This window comes from Solanum lycopersicum, chromosome 3 (genome assembly GCF_036512215.1).
Source record: "Solanum lycopersicum chromosome 3, SLM_r2.1".
In the NCBI taxonomy this organism is placed as follows: domain Eukaryota; kingdom Viridiplantae; phylum Streptophyta; class Magnoliopsida; order Solanales; family Solanaceae; genus Solanum; species Solanum lycopersicum.
In genome coordinates this window covers 6728041-6746851 of record NC_090802.1, presented here as the reverse complement: position 1 = coordinate 6746851, position 18811 = coordinate 6728041, and the positions used below count along the sequence as shown (strand labels likewise).

General features: G+C 30.7%; 2 protein-coding genes and 1 long non-coding RNA gene across 3 annotated transcripts; 2 read left to right on the top strand and 1 right to left on the bottom strand.

The window, feature by feature from the left end:
* Positions 1-281: 281 nt before the first annotated feature.
* Positions 282-1206, top strand: LOC104646189 (uncharacterized). The gene is made up of 2 exons (XM_010319442.1): positions 282-1025; positions 1156-1206. The coding sequence occupies exons 1-2, from the start codon at positions 282-284 to the stop codon at positions 1204-1206; spliced, it is 795 nt and encodes a 264-aa protein (XP_010317744.1).
* Positions 1207-6467: 5261 nt separating this feature from the next.
* LOC138347801 (uncharacterized) lies at positions 6468-7064 on the top strand. Its single transcript, XR_011220358.1, has 2 exons — positions 6468-6654; positions 6759-7064. It is a non-coding gene; the product is annotated as an uncharacterized lncRNA (long non-coding RNA).
* Positions 7065-7192: 128 nt separating this feature from the next.
* LOC101247988 (syntaxin-81-like) lies at positions 7193-16162 on the bottom strand. Its single transcript, XM_019212833.3, has 8 exons — positions 16008-16162; positions 14200-14400; positions 13495-13578; positions 13265-13369; positions 9632-9775; positions 8365-8631; positions 8120-8251; positions 7193-7433 (listed from the first exon to the last, which is right to left on the bottom strand). The coding sequence occupies exons 3-8, from the start codon at positions 13543-13545 to the stop codon at positions 7290-7292; spliced, it is 843 nt and encodes a 280-aa protein (XP_019068378.1). The 5' UTR covers positions 13546-13578; positions 14200-14400; positions 16008-16162; the 3' UTR covers positions 7193-7289.
* Positions 16163-18811: the final 2649 nt, after the last annotated feature.

Below are 18811 nucleotides of genomic sequence, written 5' to 3'. Positions count from 1 at the left end.
TCCAAAAAAATCCTGAGTCCTTTTCTCTCCTCTTTCAGTAATAAAACCAAAAGCATCATATCAATTTCACAGCTTTTTCAAATTTTCTCGGAAAAATTCACTGTTTGAAGATTCAAGTTCCATTTCGTCACGTTGTGTTGATGCTGTATTTTCTCGGAAAATTTCAGTGTTTGAGGTTCAAACTCTAGATTATAATGCTGTATTTTCTAGGAGAATCGGATTTTTTGTAATTTTAGTGCTGGATTGTTCTGTTTTTAATTTTTTTCATATTTTTTTTTTCGATGGATGTTTGTGATTTTGTTGGCGGTGTGAAAGTGGAGGATAATGCAGTGATTGTGAAACTCTGGAGTTTGAAATGCGTTGCGAAGGTTTTTCGTGTTGTTGAGTTTTGTTTTGTGGTTTTTTTGTTGTTGTGGATTTCCTCTCGTTTGCCTTTTGCGGTGAGGATTTCCGGCGAGTATTTCCGTCAAATCGTCGGTTTAATACTTAGTCCTGTTTTCATTTTCATCCTATGCAACTTCATTGTCCTTATTCTCCTCTTGAAGTCCGGTCTCCATTCCGGAAACTCTTCGATTTTTCGGAATGTCGCCGGAGCTGAAGTTCTCTATGACTCGTTTCTCAAAAACACAGAGTTTTCAGCTGTTTTTTCGTCCGGGAACTCTTCTCTGGTACCGGAAATTGAAGTTCGAGGTATTGTTTATGAAGACAAACAGACGATTTTTGAAGAGAACACAGTGACTAATCAGGAATCATTCGGTTCCGAAGAACTAGAAACGGTTATAAACAAGGCATTGACGAAACCGAAAGTTCCGAGGAGAACTCAATCGGAAAAGCTGAATGAGGAAAAAGTGGAGGAAATTTCCGTCAAATTCCGGAGATCGGAGACAGAGAAATGCCGGAAAGTGACAAATCCCGGCGATTCTGCTCATGAAGTAGACGAATTAAGTAACAAAGAGTTTCAGAAAGCCATAGAAAACTTCATCGCAAAGCAAACCAAATTTCATCAACAAGAGAAATTGGCCATTGTACTCCATAGCCAAGCTTAACAACTTCAATAATTTTGCAGAAAATTAGTTTTATTCATAAACAACAGCAACCGTTGATTTGGTATCGAAGAAGAGAGTACTGATTGATCTGAACCGTTGGTAATTGCAGGAAGATGAAGATTCGAGAAAGTTCCATATTGACATGCATGCAGTGCTTTGATCGCTGGTTTTTAGCTTCAGAGATTAATTAGAAAGGTACTATTGATTAGCTTTCTACGTTTGTATTCTCGAAGTAAATTTCCACTAGTTATTGTCAAAAGTGAAATTTCTCTTTTATTTTACCATAGTTAAGCAATATTATTTTCGTAATTCAAAACAAAGACATTAAACCAAAAGAATACTTATATTCTATCTTAATCTTGATAATATAAGATAAATTGTGCATTGGATAATTTATACGAGTTCGGAGTCTAAACGATGAAAATATTGATAAAAATTTCAAAATTGTATATGAATTTTTTTTTAACCAAATCTCAAAATCGCTGACAAATTAGTGATTTTGTTCGCCGAAAAAAGCTAAATCAGCTAAATCGCTGCTATAAATTTGATTTTTTTTTTTTAAAAAAGGTTTTTCTAAACAAAAGTGATTTTTAATAAACAATTTTTTTAATAAATTGTTGCCTTGACAGCGATTTAACGTGAATTATTTTTTATTATTTATTTGCTATTTTAAAAGAAGAAAAAAAATGAAATCGCTGCCAATATAGCGATTTTGGTACAACATTAATTTGTTTTATTTTTTAAATTTAATGTGTACGTACACATCATAATAAATAAAAAATTAAAACGAAATTATTGTCAAAGCAGCAGTTTTGATATAATTTTTTTAAAATATAATGTGTACATACATAACCATAATAAATAAATAAAATTAAAATGACCATAATAAATTTAAAAAATAAAATAAAATAAAAAATAACAAATAAATAATAATAATGAAATTTCATGTTAAATCGCTGCCAGCACAGGGATTTATTAAAAAATAAAATTGTTTTTAAAAATCGCTACCTTGGTAGCAATTTGTTTAATTTTTTTTAATAAAAATCAAATTTTGCAAATAACAGCAATTTTGCTTTTTTGGCGAACAGAATCACTACTTCATTAGTGATTTTGCCGTTTTGGTTTTTAAAAAAAATCATATACCATTATAAAATTTTTGTCAAACATTTTTCACCCTATAGGCCCCGGACTCTAATTTATACCATTCTTTTGAGTTCAAAGAGAAAGGCAAATCACATAGCTTTTATGTGTTCATATTGTATCTTGAATTCTTTAATAATATCGTATTTTTTTTAAAAAATTAACTTGGATACAATTAACCTATACATAAAAAGAAAAAGACATAATACATATATTAAATTTTAAATTTGGCTTCAAATTCTAACTTTGTCCTCCAACTTTCATTCTGCACAAACAAGCACTTTAACTATTCAACTTTTAAATAAATAAACACGTGAATTCTAAATGACAAAATATACGTAGGACACCACGTTGGACAAAAAATGACATATAGGATGACATGTAGGACATGTGTGTCTATTTGTTCTACTTTATATAATTTAAGTGTCTACTTGTGCACACCCAAAGTTGAAGGGTATAAATATAATTCGAAACCAAGTTAAATGACATAATTATGTATTAAAAACAAATGAATTAGAGAATATAATTGCATTATATGATCATGAGCGGCTCAAATATATCAGTGGCCTAAAGCAAAAATCAAATGCGGCCTTAAATTTCAATTGTTAATAACTTCTATTTAATTGATTTCTTCTAGTTTTCAATTGATAATATAATCATTCTTATTTTAAATTATTTTTCATGAGATATAGTACTTCAAATATACCAAATTTCTTCTAATAATTTCTTCATTTTCATGAGTAGTCATATCTTTTTTTTAACACTATTAAGTCACCCCTATATATGATTTCAGTTAAACAGATCGAGTAAATTTAATTTAATGTAACATGAAGTTTATTAGGCAAAAAAGCTTCTCCGTACCTAAATTCGATTAGCTTAATTAAACTATGTACGTCAATTATTTATTAATTTGAAATTCACATATTTTGAAACTCATTTTTAAAAAAAAGAATTATCAATTAAATTGAGATATATAAAATATATATGTATATACGCATATATCGAGATAAGTAACCTTTCGTGTAATGGGATATGAAAGTGATTTTGTAAGCAACCTTTTACCTTTTTCCATTTTGGATGACTTTGGATTTTTTAATACATCACATGAAAATATAGCATGCCACATTATAAATTACACGTATTATTTTTTTATTATTATTTATTTTAGTTACTATTTGCACATTTAGGTAATATGTACTTAATTTTATCACATGTTAAATTATGAACTATTTTAATTTATAATTTTTTTATATCATTATAAAAATGTAAAGAATCATATTCAAATCCTCATTGAACATTATAACTTTTTTTTCATTTATTATTTAATATCCACGTTGAAGTCTGATTAAATTTGAATTCGTTAAAAAGTCTTACAATAAGGGGTAAAGACTAACGCACTTCCTAATAAAAGTGACTCCATATACCTTGGGACTCGAAACACATAGTTAAAAATATACTTTCCTCTTTGAATTAAAGATAAAGAATTACTTATTATTTTCGATCAATCGAAACAAATTGAACGAGATATAATATATTATACGGAAAGAACAAGTAGTTGGTCTCTCAAGAATAATTATTAGTAGTGTTGCAGGTTGCAAAAGATATTTGATGTTTTGAAAAGACAAATGAAATTATGAGATTTTAGCTCTAAAAGGAAGCATGGGCATTTGAGAATAATTATATATGGATTAAGCCTAATCCATAGGTAATTAATACACATGCTCGATAAAGTCAACAAACTTAATAATGATTTGTTACAAGATTAAGAAATGACATGACATTTTTCATTGTTTTACCACACTATAATTAGAATTAGTTGATGAAGTAATAACAAACTCAAAGTCCATTCTTGTTATTAAAGACTCATCATTGCTATAGTAAACATAGAGTTTCACATTAAATAAAATACAAGATGAATTACGTTAATAATCCCTTAAACTTAGTAGCATATTTTATTTAGACCATCGTACTATAATTTCAAATTTTAATTGAATACCTAAATATATGATATAATAATGGAAAAATTATTTAAATACAGGTTGTATACTTTTCTTATTTTTAATATTCCCTTTTATTTTTAGAAACCTCTAAATTTCGTTATTTCTTTTCTAATTTTAAATTATTTTATAATGTAACGATCTAGCTTTTAATTAATGTATTCAAACTTTATATTATGTATTTAATTTATAATGTATCCGAGCTAGTTTTTAATGTATTCGAGCTACATATTGTGTATCCGGTTTGTTTTACTTTTTCAAGAATTAATGTAATTATAAACTAAATAGGAATAGATTGTAATTTCATATTAAAACTATGTGATTTCTAAAATTTATGCTACGATGATTGTATTAGTTAGAGACTTTCGACTTCAATTTTTATGGGGAAAAAATTCATATATGAATTATTCTATTTCCATCTTTCTATGCATATCCTCAAGTGTTTATTACATGGATAAGTTAACTATTAAAAATTTATTAGTTCTTTTAATTATAGGCGTTAGTCTCAATAAGTCATAAAACTATACACATATCCTATTGAGGCTAATGTATATAATTAAAGGTTACATTTTATATATAATTATTTTACTCAACGTAATAAACACTTAAGACTATATATATTTTTAAAAAATAATTGGATATAAAGTACTTATAGAAACATATTATTATGTTTACAAATACTCCATTAAAACATGTCATAATTTAAACATTAAATTTAAAATATACTATACTAGTAAAATTTTAAAAGTTATCCATGTATTTTGTTGGAAAAGAAAAAGTATCCCCTAGGTAATCAAATGTTATTTCATCCATTCATTTTTGTTTCTCGTGTTGCATTCGAAAGTCTATTCGATTAATTTTTAACGTTTAATTAGATTATATTAATTTAATATTTTTTTTTAAAATTAAATATTTAAAAATTATACGAGAAGTATTATAAATTACAACTTTTTATATATATTAATATGACTAAAGATATATACCAAAATATGTTAGTCAAAATACGTATATTATGACTTTTAAAATGTAAATTATGACAACAAAAAGTTAGAGGAAGGAGTATTACTAAACCAAGACTTGCACCCATAAGTAGAGGTACCCCACTTGAAGAAGGTGTGCTTTTAACTTTCCCCAAAACGAGAATTCCACAAAAAGGGAAAAAAATGAAAAAATATCAATGGTGTTTCTAGTGGATAAATAAAATAAAACAAATATAACCAAATTCTTAGTAAAACGGCCAAATATATAAATAAATCTCTGAATTCGTTGGATCTTTTTCTTCATGTACTTAACTATGTTATTTTCCTATTGAATCATTGAACCACCTATAATTTGTTCTTTTCAAATATATATCATTGACTGATGTGAAAACAGATTATGTGATCATTAGTCTAATTGATAGTGAAAATTTTTTAGAATTCTTGTGTTTTACTTCAAGTCATTTGAACACATTAGAAAACAAATGAGATTCACACAGTTTGTCTTCATTCCTTCAATCAAAACCATTACAATACAAATACAATTGAATGCATTTACAATAGAAAAGTCTATCAAAATCAACCAACAATGTTTAAAAGGAACAAATTATGGGTGGTTCAATGATTCAATAGGAAAATGATGTAATTGAGATACCTGAGAAGAAAACCCCAATAAGCTTAGAAATTTGTTTATGAATTCGACCTTCGTAAAACAAATACAGGCATGCATGATATGATGTCTCATTACTTTCACTATGTCTAAATCTCCAAAAAGAATTCATTCAATCTTCATTGGAAGTTATAAATAGAAGAAAAAACCAAGTGGATCGACTATTTGAATAGTCATTTTATTTGTGAGATTGATTCTCAATTATTTTACCTCAATTCCAAGGAAAAAAAGAAAAAGAACCAGAGTTGAAATTAGACATTATTTTATTGGTTTTATGTAAAAGTTTAAGCCATGATATCAGATTAGATGCACATCATGAATTCAAACTTTTTTTCTATCGATAAAAGATGGTGGAGTAATATTTAAGTAGCATAGGATAAGATCATAAGAAGATGGACATATTATTATTGGAAAAATCCTTTTTCGCCGGAGAATTTGGTCAGAATTTGATCAGAATGATATTTTGTCTATGTTATTTTACCTTTTTGAATATTTTTACTCTTTTAGTTTTAATACATTTTAATTAAAAAATAAAAAAACATCAATTTATTTTAAGATAAAAAAGATATTATAATTTTTTAAAATTTCTAGCCAAATTCTGTCCAAATTTTATGGCCATTTAGCATTACCCATTATTATTCATCAAATTTCTATGGCATTGACTTAAAGATTTTCAATTATTAAGAGGAAAAAAATGGATTTCTTCCCCTTTCTCACTCTCTTTTTGTGTTTCCACCATGTATTCGGATCCGACTTAATTTAAATTCACAAATTGTAAAACTTAATTTGATGGGCAACGTTCAAATCCGAAATTTCAATTAAGGGTAAAGAATCTCAACCATTGCACTCTATGTTAGTTGGATTTCTTATGTAACATTCTTTACTCTTATCTTCCTCAACTTATTTTTGTTGGCTTCTTGTTTTATAGGGGAAACATCATCATTTGTAATTCCACCAAGAAGGTAACAATGGAGAATGAGAATTTTCCTTTTTAAGCATTTAAAATAGCAATTATACTCCTCCAACTAAAGGGGTCAAAACTTTGTCTTTATGGTGTTTTTTGTTGCATATTTGCAATCATGTTGTTTTAGGAGTCTTGCCTAGCATTGTTCTTTTTATTGCATGCATGTTATCCCCTCTCTTCATCTTTTGTATCTCTGACTTCTTGCTAGAAAGCAAATGAATGTAAGATATTTTTTGGTAGGTATCCTATCCTTTCTTCTTTTTTTTTTAATTTTGAAAAAAATGGTTTGAATTGGCTTAAAAGTTGATCAAACCTATTTTTAAGTCATTTTTCGCTTTTAAAAGTGTTTGAAAAGGATAAGAATGACTTGAAATAAGTTTAAAACGGCTTAAAAAAGGTTTAAAACCAAAAATAGATCTCCCTCAATTTTTATGTCTATTAGTAACTATACTCCTATTACTTTGTAAGGCAAAAGTTAGTGCAAAAAACTGAGAATTAACTGTACCAATCTAGGAAGAGGATCGAAAATGTAAGTACAACCAGAAAGAGTAAAAGAAAAGTTCTGCTACTGCTGTTTCTTTGAATAGCTTGTGACAGTTCTTTGTTACCAAGTTCCACATTTTGGGTAGCTTCAACTGCCTGAAACAAAAAAAAAAACAACAGAAAATTCATACCAACTGAAGCTCAAAACTAATTACAGAAAGTGTAGACTTCACCGAGAGCTTCCGTGAGGTATACAGTGATCAAAACCCATACTACAGATAATACATCAGGATGCAATATATAATGACATGATTTGCCAATGGAAGAATAACAACAACTACGCCTCAGTCCAAACAAGCTGGGGTTCGACTATATGAATCCCCAGTTCTTCATTTAATCTCATTTCGTATCTGGCAATGGAAGAATATCATTCTGAATTCAGTTCAGTGCACTTCAAAGAAACATGTAGCCTGATTGATCATCTACAAACACGTATTCCATCGTTGTTTTTAATCTTTCTGTGTTCTTTTATTGTCATACATGTGTGTCGATAGCTGACAATTATTAAACTCAAGCGGTATATAGGGACTTCGAATGCTTGATATTCTTCTAAATGCTTTAAAAGAACAAATTAATAAAAGTATAACCACATAGATCCGTGAATTGTGATGTTCGTTAGTTCTAACTAGGAAATAGTTACAAATTGCAAAGTCAATAGAAGAAATGAAGAGATTGTCTAAATTAGTTTTTAAAAAAAAGAGAGAGAAAATGATTTACTTGTCATGTTAACAAGATAGAAGCTCTATCCAACTAGAAAGTAAAACAGCAACAATACTGCTAACCTGCTCATATAAAAGCTCTATCTGTTGGGCTTGTTGCAAAACATGAGTAGACATAAGGTGGTTTAGTGCAGACATTTCCACCATATTTGTTTCTGTTTCTTGAACAGAATCCAGGAGACTGTTCAGTTCTACCTGCATCATGTAACATAGTAGTCAAGAGTACAAAATAGAGTGTATGTGATTGTTAGCTTTAAGAAGTTGCTTGCTAGAACTAAATCCTATATAAGAAAACTTCACCAACTTACCTGGAGGGCACGTGTTTCATCGTCCAAAAGTTGTTCTTGGACTCTCATAGGAGCTGCTTGTGATACATCATTGTCCCTGACCTCGGAGTCCCTTTTCATGTCGGGATCCAAACTAATAGAAGCAGAGGCCTCTGCGGCATTTGATTTGGTAGTGCTCTTACGATTCCTTCTTGGTGTAACTCGGTTAATAGCATCTTGAAAGCGTATTGCCCGCAACTGATCAAACTGTGATGTAACAGAGTGAAGCTTTTCACTTAAAATTAGAACCTGCAGTATAAAAGGAAACAATGCATATGAGAATATGCATCCACACTCCAAGAATAACAAGCACAGCAGTGCACCATTAGGTTTATATACTACTAAAGGATTTTCACTTATGGTGAGTCTCATGATAAACCGGAAAATATGCTTTCAAATGCATAGGCACTCTTTTCTGAAGGATCTTTTTTTTTCTTTTACATCCTCAGCTTCACTCTTAGTGTAACACGAGGCAGTTTGAAAACAAGTAGAAGAACCAGCTTTAAACCTACTTCCATCTGATTACACACCATCGCTTGGTTGAAAAATTATATTTACATCATAAAGCGGTATTAATAAACACCATAATCTAGTGGCTTCAATTACTCCATCTGCAGTTGCAGGTGTATGTCAATGCGTCAGTGATATGTTGTGCAAATCACAGAGCAACCACATATTACATCCACTTTCTAAGAAGCAAAATTCAGGGAAAGAAAATCTGCGGAAGTAAGAGATACCAAATTAAAGTATTACTAGAATCCAAACAAAGACAACAATTTTGAAGTATTACCACTAACATCAGAAATCATTTTTAAAAATTCTCTATTTAAAACAGGCTATTCGTCGAAAATATTAAACACCAGCAGAGAATGGGGCACAAAATAACTGTGATATGACAGTGCCGGCTGATTGTAGAAAATATCACAAAAACATCGACTTCCCAAATAGTAAAATAAAATAATCTTTACGTTGAGGTATCTAACATAGGCACATGGAACGTTGTAAAAAGAATAGTCAGACTCACATGGATATAAGAGTATTCTACTAACAGAGTGATATTAAGGACAAGCACACACCATCAACTAATCTAACATCACAGGTCATCTAGTAATATCTTTAAATCAAACAGTATTGATAAGTTACTTTAGAATTTCCAAATACCAGCAGAAAGTGGGAAGCGATGTATCAGGAAGCAGTACTTATCAAATTATAGAATATTTGATGACTATATTGTATGTAGCAACCATACCACTCCATGCTTGTGTGCTATAGTATCAGCATTCAGATTGTCACCCTTCAATCCAAGCCATCCTTTTGAATTTGCATCTTCCTCATTTATACTATTTCTGAGAACATCTATCTGCTCTTTGCATGATTTTACAAAAATAGTAACCTACAGAAAGTAGTGTTAGTAATATCCTTCCAAAAAATTTAAACTCAAAACTTCACAATCTCGATTTAGTGCATTAGCATTCAAAACAAAGCTGCACAAGGAAAAGTCAAACCACAAAGGTGGACAAGGATCTCTTTCTTCAGACTCAAAAGATAATAAGGACATCAAACTTGACAAAGCATGACAAGAAGACACAATACTATCAAATATTTCAAGGGAGTAAACAAAGATCTAGTTTTCAACTTTTCATAAGATATTGACCATAGTAAATGGCAGGAAAATAAATCAAACACAGCACCTTGGTGCAGAAGTACCAATTCAGTAGGTCAAAGTAGTTAGTTCATAGTCAAACTTGGAGTTAAGAGTACTGTAACCACCAATTCAACTTCTATTGGCTTTCATCCTTCAATTTTCTTAGTAATTTTCCAGGACCTATATTATTGCCTGGACTGAACTTAATACTGTTTACAGAATATTAAGAATTAGTTAAGCAAAATAAAAAATGAATATAAGAAAACAAGAAGATCATTACTATACAAGATCAAACTTTTGAAAAATGTTCAAGATGTGTATCAGGATCAATTCATTCCATCATGCACCCGTTCTTCTCCTGATTTTAAAAACCACAAATGTGGGTTATCCCTAAAACACTTGGTAGAGCATGAGCTACTTAGCACTTATTCAATGTCCATGAGGAGTTTGGGATTATGTTTCCATGAAATGGAATTTGCGGATCAGGACTGACTTCCCCATCCAGTACCCCTTATCCCTGCCACCCAAATACCCCCCCCCCCCTCAACCCCAAAAAAAAAAGTAAATAAAAGAGAGATGTTATTATGTTAAATTTACTCTTTTACTAGATCCATACCTAAAACTAGGGAAAATACCCCATTTCTCATATGATTATGTCTTTCATACCAATTGACTTCATTTTCAATAATTCTTAGAGAAAACATGCCCTGCTATATATATAAAAACACATGTGATGTAAGATAAGACACAACTGTGGTATCCGAATGCATATAATTCAGATGTACAGACCCAGTTTTCTAAAAGAACGGCATGATTGAAGAAGTTTGATGGTTGCAATAGAGAAATGCCACAAGTGGTCTATGCTGATGATAATTAACAAAGAGAAAGGCAAGTGCTATAGAACGATTTTGGGACCAATAAAATATTGGAGTAAATGTTGAGCCTCAAAGTCAACATGTTCACAAGATGATTGCAGTATGAATCTAATTGGAAGTTTCTACAAAGTTCTGTCCAAGTTATTGGCTAAAAGACTCAAATCTGCCATGTGCAAGCTGGTATCCCCTTCTCAAATAGCTTTTGTAAGTGGTAGACAGATTGTATATGCCTCACTCATTGCAACTGAATGAATAGACTCCAGATTGAAGCAGAAAAAGGTTGGTATTTTATTCAAACTAGATATCGAAAAAGCTTTCGGCCATATGCACTGGGATTTCTTGATTAACATATAAAAGTTGATGGGCCTCAGGGAAAAATGGGTCAGATGAATCCATTTCTGCATTTCCAAAGTCAAGATGTCCATTATCATCAATGGTCACCAAAGGTTTTTTTACTACACAAAAAGGTCTAAGGCAAGAGACCCTCTCTTCCCTTCTCTTTTCACCTTGGTTATGGAAGGCCTAAGTAGGCAGAAGTTCACGGGTGGATTAAAGGCTTCAATCCAAGTTTGAGGAACCAGGGAGGGAAGCATATCACCCACCTTTTGAATGCAGACTGATTTTTTTTTATCAGTGCATGGTTATTTTGTTCTTTAAAGCAGTATTGGGTCTTCATATTAATTACTCCATGAATGTTCTGTACCCGGTAAATGATGTTCTAACCCTACTGGAAATTTCAGAAACTTTGGGATGTACACTAGGTTCTTTTCCTGCAAAATACTTGGGACTCCCTTTAGAGGGAAAATCTAAATCCGTAGCAATTTGGGATTACATCTTGGAGAACATGTGAAAGGAATGCGAGAGTTTTTTAGAGCAAATCTGCATCTATAATTAGTATCAAATACTAGTGTATATCCTCTCTTCTTTTTGGGGGGGTGCAACATGGCTATTGCAAATGACTTAGATCCCATGATTGACTTCCTGAGCTCATCGCACAATTTGTAATGTAGCCTCCTTTTGTACTTATTTAATAGCAATATCTAATTGCTGAAGTTAATTTATTTACCTTAAACAATTAAAAAAGATGAGTGTTGTATGAACATAAAGTTAAGATGAACGCAAGCCATACAAAAATAGACAAGATTGTAAATTACATCATCAGGTAGAAAGAGTAAGTAGCAGGGTCACTGCAGGTCAAATTTCAACTGTTCTGAAAGTTACTACTACAACAACATACCTGGAGGTAGTCCCACAAAGTAAGGTCTGTAGACCTTACCCCTACCTCAGAGGTAGAGAGGTTCGGCTCAAGATAAACAGCCCAGAAAGTGGATAAATGGATGTTAAACCATAACAAGGCATTCTGAACAGTACCGACAACAAAATATTAATCCAAGTACATGAAACATCATTAGTGAATGGATCTTTTGGGAAATACAAAACAAGGGACAGTGATTTGTATATTACTTCTTATGGCTTCTCTTCTATTTTTTTAGAAAGACTAAGTAGCATAGATAGAGGACAACATAAGACAATATTTTCTGAGATGTTTAGGGAATGTCCTACATAAACCCCTGAAAGTACTTCTTTAAAGATGTGATACGATGGTGTTAAAAGTTCTAAAAGCTACGTGGTAGACTTAGAATTATGTGGTAAGCATATAACGCAATGGAACAAAAAAAAAGATGATACCAATTGATTGGTACTAAGGTATAGTTGTTCTTACACTTGCATTTTGCCCAGGTCGAGGTAAGTGTGAGACTTTTTGAGCATTTAATTTAGCTAACCCCTAATTTGCCTAAAAAGAATTTCTTTTAAAGTATTAAAATTAAAATGGATTCTTTCTTTAGTTTCTGTTTGTTTAGGCTGTTTTTGTATTTGTTTTCCTTGACTCCTTTGATTTTTATATATTATGTGGCCTATTGGTCATTTTGAGGAAAATAAAATGGATCAAACTATAGCAGGAATAGATATAAAGGATTCATAGATATAAAAAATACCTATAGCCGTCCCAACTTGTTTGAAGTTGAAAGTAGATTGATATTTTCTTTTAGAAAATTGCAAATCACCACCAAATAGAGGCAAAACAGTATAATTGTCTCGAATATGTAATCATGACTCCAACCTCACCATTGTGATATGGCCTAATCCTATTTGCAAACTGAAATACCCCTTTATTTTCATCAACATATATTTGATAAGAGACTATCATGCAGAAAGAACAAAATATATCTATGTACATCAGCATAGCAGCAAGAAGAAGATAGTCTAGCTAATCGTCCTGTTCTGAAATCCACACAAGAAAAAAGGGAAATAAGTACAAAAAGGGAAGAAAGGAAACAAATATGAAAGTGTGTAACCTTACTTCATGCTCAATGCTATCCCTCTCTTGTTCAGTTGTACGGTGCAAATCAACATAATCCTTCTTGTGTTTCATCAAAAATTGCTCTAGGGTCCCAATGCTCTCCAGCTGATTAATGAAATTTTATGAAAAGGATTTTTGGTTTGCGATTGTGTATGAGCAAAAGGATATAAAATCCAAAGCACAAGGAAAGTAACAAATGAAGATAAGCATTATGTGTAAGAAAAATATACCGTTTTAATTGCAGCTCTGGTGAATCCTAACCTTTGTCGGGGTTTATGCATGATAAAAGATGCCAATAAAGCAGCTGTTTTAGACTGTCAGCAAAAATCTAAGTTCAGAGGACATATTCTAAGATCTGATGATAGTATCACATAGGCTTAACAAAGGGGTGGGGTGGGGAAGTGGGGATTAGGGAAAGAGAGTGTTGCAATTTAATTAAATGGAATACTAGTTCCCACACAAATAAGAGAATTATAAATCATCTGCAAAGAAAACAAAACTGCCAGACATTTGCAAACACACAAATTATTGATCAGTTTAATTATAGAACCAAGCATCTGATCCAGGGATGGTATGAACAATTGATACATGAGAAAATTAATGAAGCTATATGCACAATCAGACTCTACGTAATAGGCAATGGACTTAGGGTCCATATGAGAATGAAGATTCTTCAAGGCATTTTAGAGCACACTATATTATTCTGTCGATAAAAAATAGACAAAAGCAATGAACTGAACAAGTTAATGTACCTAATCATATTCCAAAGACACTGCTAAATTAATGAAGCTATATGCACAATCAAACTCTAGGTAATAGGCAAAGGACTTAGGGTCCATATGAGCATGAAGATTCTTCAAGGCATTTTACAGCACACTATATTATTCTGTTAATCAAAAATAGATAAAAGCAATGAACTGAATAAGTTAATGTACCTCATCATATCCCAAAGACAATGCTGATCGACGTGCAACATCTTTAAAATCTTCCGTTCTATCTCTAACTTTTGACACTCCTTCAATTGCAGGAGAAAATAAGAAGATTTCTCCTTATCAAATGATGCAGTTTCAATGGTATATAATGGTTTGGTGTATCCCAGCAGAAGACCGAAGATATTCTTCCTTTCACGTAAAACTCTACAGAAAATGAAGTTACCAAGTTCCAATTCATCAATAGACATGTACAAGCCCAGCTGTAACAACTTATAAACAGAAAACATAAACCATACCCATAGTTGGAGATATTAGTAGTCAAGTTCTCTATATACTAATCCTGATTCTTTCCGGTGCTCGAGAAGGATATTGTCTCCCTACTCTATTTTCATTAATCAGCTGACCATATCCCTAGTAGACAGATCATTAATTCTTATGATTCTTATTTGGACATTTCTTCACTGTTGGTTGGAGCTAGTAGCATTAATTACTGTGCCAGGTCTTTCTGCCTCTTAAGTATGACTTATATAAGTCTCTGGATATCATTTTCTCTCAAGTTTATAATCACACTGTAGTTTCACCCAATGAGAAGCAATATAGTTGTCTCGTAGACTGGAGGAGAAAATTGGGGCAGCCGAAGCATATTCTAAAATTCATAAACAAGTTGTGCAATGCTATTAATATGGAATGGCAGCAAGCTCAGTTGTAAAGAGTATCACTTGGTGGTAATATTGCATCAAATGCCTATCTTCAATTTCAACATGGTCTTGCAATGAAGATAATTCTAAAGTCTAAAGTGGACTACTAATCTTGGCAGCATTTTGAGGCCAATTGTTGCACTTCCAGTTTTCAACAATGTCTGTTTTACATGGTTCATTCTGGAGATGAAACAAAAGTTACTAATGATGATGAAGATTCATAGCCTGTCAGATGTGTTAACTTTTGCATTTCTCGGTGAAAATGATACAAAAAAAAAACTACTTTTGTTAGTAGGATGACATGGCTCTTGGAGTCAAACCATGGGGACAACATATATTGCAGGCTTAGATTTGATGACTCAAATGAAGAAAAGATATGGCATCATGGATGTGATTCTACCTTGTGACTTGCTTTGAAATACCCTAATGGTAAAGGAGTACTCCATTATAGTGGAAGATTAAAACATTTCAAAGGTTCTATTTTAAGTCAAATCCTGGAGGACTTTCTCAAGAATATTTACTTCTTTCCTGGTGAGGCAGTTGACAAGGCATCAGGAAACACCGTAGAGACATGAGAAGAAGACTCAATGCAGTCACTCTAGAAGTCACTAAATCTACCGACAGAAAGTTCGTTGATATTGGGTTAAAAGCCATTGCCCCGGTGCTTGTTTTCTACTTGCAGTATGACTTTGTTAAGCAAGGAACTTCGGAGGCATAAACTCATGGATGCTCGTTGGAGTTCAAGTAAATTTTGGAAGACATGCATTATTCCTTTCATTTCTTTAGAATAGCCTTAGCTTAGCTTAGTTTATAGCTTGTTTTCCTCACAAATTCCATTTAACTATCATATTTCATGTCAAGCACTAAAACTTCAAGTACAGAATGATAGATATTTACTCTCCTGTGTTCTAACTGTGTTTTCTCTGTAGAAAGTTCCACAATTTGATTACTCATACTCACAAATCAGAGTGTAATCATTTATGCTCTTGCGGAAAAAAACGCACAGAGAACTAGAAACTCAAGCAAGGGCTATCATTATGAAGTGAGATCAGAGTAAAAGCATTGCAACCCAATTCATAGACTATATAAGACGGAATTCTAGGAAAAATTTACCTTCCTCAAAATCAGTTGGCCGGAAAATCAATTCTCTCACGCAGCCTAATCAGGCAATTTTGAGTGCCGCCGATTTCACCTATCCCGGAGACTTCGCCGCCGGTAGTATGATTTCACCGGCAATTTTGACTTCTTTTTCTGTAATTATATACGACGGAGAAGAGAAAGGCAACTATGTTTCAAGTTCATATGAACCGGGTCGGGTTTAAATGGGATCCGTCTCAAAATGGGTAATTTCAATTAAAATTAAATAATATTTTTGTTAAATTGGGGAAAATCATTAGGAAAAAATTAAATAATATAGACCCAAAATGAAACTATTTTTCTCCTCTTTTTTTATTCTTCCATTTATTGCTTCATTCTTTTATATTATTACTTTGTTTTTGTTCTTTTCTCATGTATTATTTTTATCTTTTTGTCGCCTTTTATCTTATATATTATACTCTATAGAGATACCATTTGTTAATGAATTTATTATTTATTTCCTTCTTTTAAATTTTTTTTTTGGTAGTTTTATCTTTTTTTATTATTTTGCTCTTTCCATATATTTTTAGAATAAAAAGTACATCAACAAATAATTTAACTAATTAGTTTAGATTAACAAAAATACAAAAATAAGTAGACCGCAATAAAATTATGGGCAAATTACAGAAATCACATACTTTTATGGTAAAATTACAATATATCCCTTAAAAGTTTATAATTACAAAAATCCCTCAAAATGGCTACAATTATATAAACATTGATACATTAATCTAATGCGCGAGATACATTAATTTGATGCGCGAGGTACATTTTATACACGATACACTCTGATGTGCGAGATACACTAATATGATGCGAGAGATACACTAATATGATGTGCGAGGTACATTTTATACACGATACACTAAACTGATACGCGAGATATATTAATGTGATGCGCGAAAATGAGGCATTTTGAAAATTTGTAAAACTTATAGAGAATAATGGTAATAAGTAAACTAAAAGGTGGAATTTCCGTAGTTAATCCATAAAAAAATTAAGAAAAATATTAAAGTCTAATGGCATGTTTATTAAAACTAATGAAAAAAAAAACTTTTGTAGGATTTTTTGTTTTTCCAATGAAAACAAAACTTATACTCTCTATATTTCAATGCTATCATCATAACAAATAAATATTGTGATAGTATCCTAAAGAACATATGAGTACCTCACAAAGAACTAAAACAAATCTTCAATGATGTTATATTGTGATGGTATAATTGAATACTGAAGAGTCTCGGTGAAGGATGAAGTAGACATCAATGATATTATGAAATTAAATAGACATACTATAATAATATCATGGATTTATTGAATTAAATCTCAATTATACCATATGACAATACATAAATATATTTTGATAATATCTTAAATCCTCCATCGTATCATTTTAGTAACATATTATGGATAACTTGAGAAGTGTCGAACTGAAAATCACCAGAAATTAAAAGAAAAGGTTTAAAAATATATAAAAACATATTATAAAATAGGTTGTCAACCAACTAGATCGAATATATGTATATCTTTATACTATATAAGTAACCCAATTATATGGGAGGTTAACGATTGGGAAACTTACATAAATATACTAAAATAAAAAAATATTTACCATTTATAGCAATAATATCTTTTTTTCACTTGATCACTTTTAATTCATTTTTAATACAAGTTTAATACATATTACAAATAACAATTTATTATTCATATATAATACAAATTTTAATAATGGATAATACATTTATCGCACATTTTAATACACTTATAATACAATATGTCAAATTTTTACCAAACAAACATAATATATTTCAAAAAACAATTATAATTCATATATATTGCATACATAATTCACTTTTAATTCATATTGTAGATTTGACATAGCATTGTAATAAATGGTAATAAATAAAAAATATTGCTAAAATCAGTAATTATTTATTAAAATGTACTAATTTATGTAATTTTTCCTTAACGATTTGTGAAGAGTATGCTATGTGTGGACCAATACATGAAAATATATATTGTATTTATGCTATATAAGTATGTCAAAGTATTTATTGTCATCTCTATTGAAAAATACTCACTAATACTATTTATAGATACATAAATAAGTGTATCTTGTATATTTGCAATAAAAATACATAATATCGTTGTGTTGTATAATTTTTGAAAGTATCACTAGAAAGAATTACAAGAAAGCTAATACCGCTATATCAGATAATTTTTAAAACTAATAGGGGATAAGGGTAATAAGTAAACTTGGGATTTTTATCATTTTTCCAATTTTTTTTTAATGAAGTTTAAATACCAAGCATATCCTTTTTAAGTGTTGGTGTTTAATTTAGATGTTCCCATTTTTAGAACTTTGTAAATATAAATTTATCAATCCTACAAGATTTGTTAATGATTTTTAAGATATGTGAAATAAAGATTGTATTTAATATCGTGCCTAGCTCAGCATAAATTGTCGACAAGGTAAGTTTACTCCAACAAAATTTGTTACATTTTAAAGATAAATAAAATGCTCATACTCTTTTTTCTAACGTCTCTTTATTTAATTTAAAAAAAGAATGACATATTCCCTTATTTAATAAATATTTAATAAAATACTCAACATCTTATCCGCGCTAAATCACACACTTATAAAGTCCATAAAAATATACTCAATGTCTGCTCAAACTATATCACATAAATTAAAACGATAATATTTTAAACTTTAAAGCACTGACTTGCCGGACATGACGCATGAACAAGGCAAGTCTGTCAATTTGGTAAAACTTGAACAG

Coding starts and splice junctions, on each gene's coding strand:
- LOC101247988 (XM_019212833.3), bottom strand. CDS start 13,545: ATGCATAAACCCCGACAAAGGTTAGGATTCACCAGAGCTGCAATTAAA. Junction 9,776..13,264: donor GGGATAGCATTGAGCATGAA/GTAAGGTTACAC, acceptor TACTTTCTGTAG/GTTACTATTTTTGTAAAATC. Junction 8,632..9,631: donor TAGCACACAAGCATGGAGTG/GTATGGTTGCTA, acceptor TTTATACTGCAG/GTTCTAATTTTAAGTGAAAA.
- LOC104646189 (XM_010319442.1), top strand. CDS start 282: ATGGATGTTTGTGATTTTGTTGGCGGTGTGAAAGTGGAGGATAATGCA. Junction 1,026..1,155: donor AACAAGAGAAATTGGCCATT/GTACTCCATAGC, acceptor TGGTAATTGCAG/GAAGATGAAGATTCGAGAAA.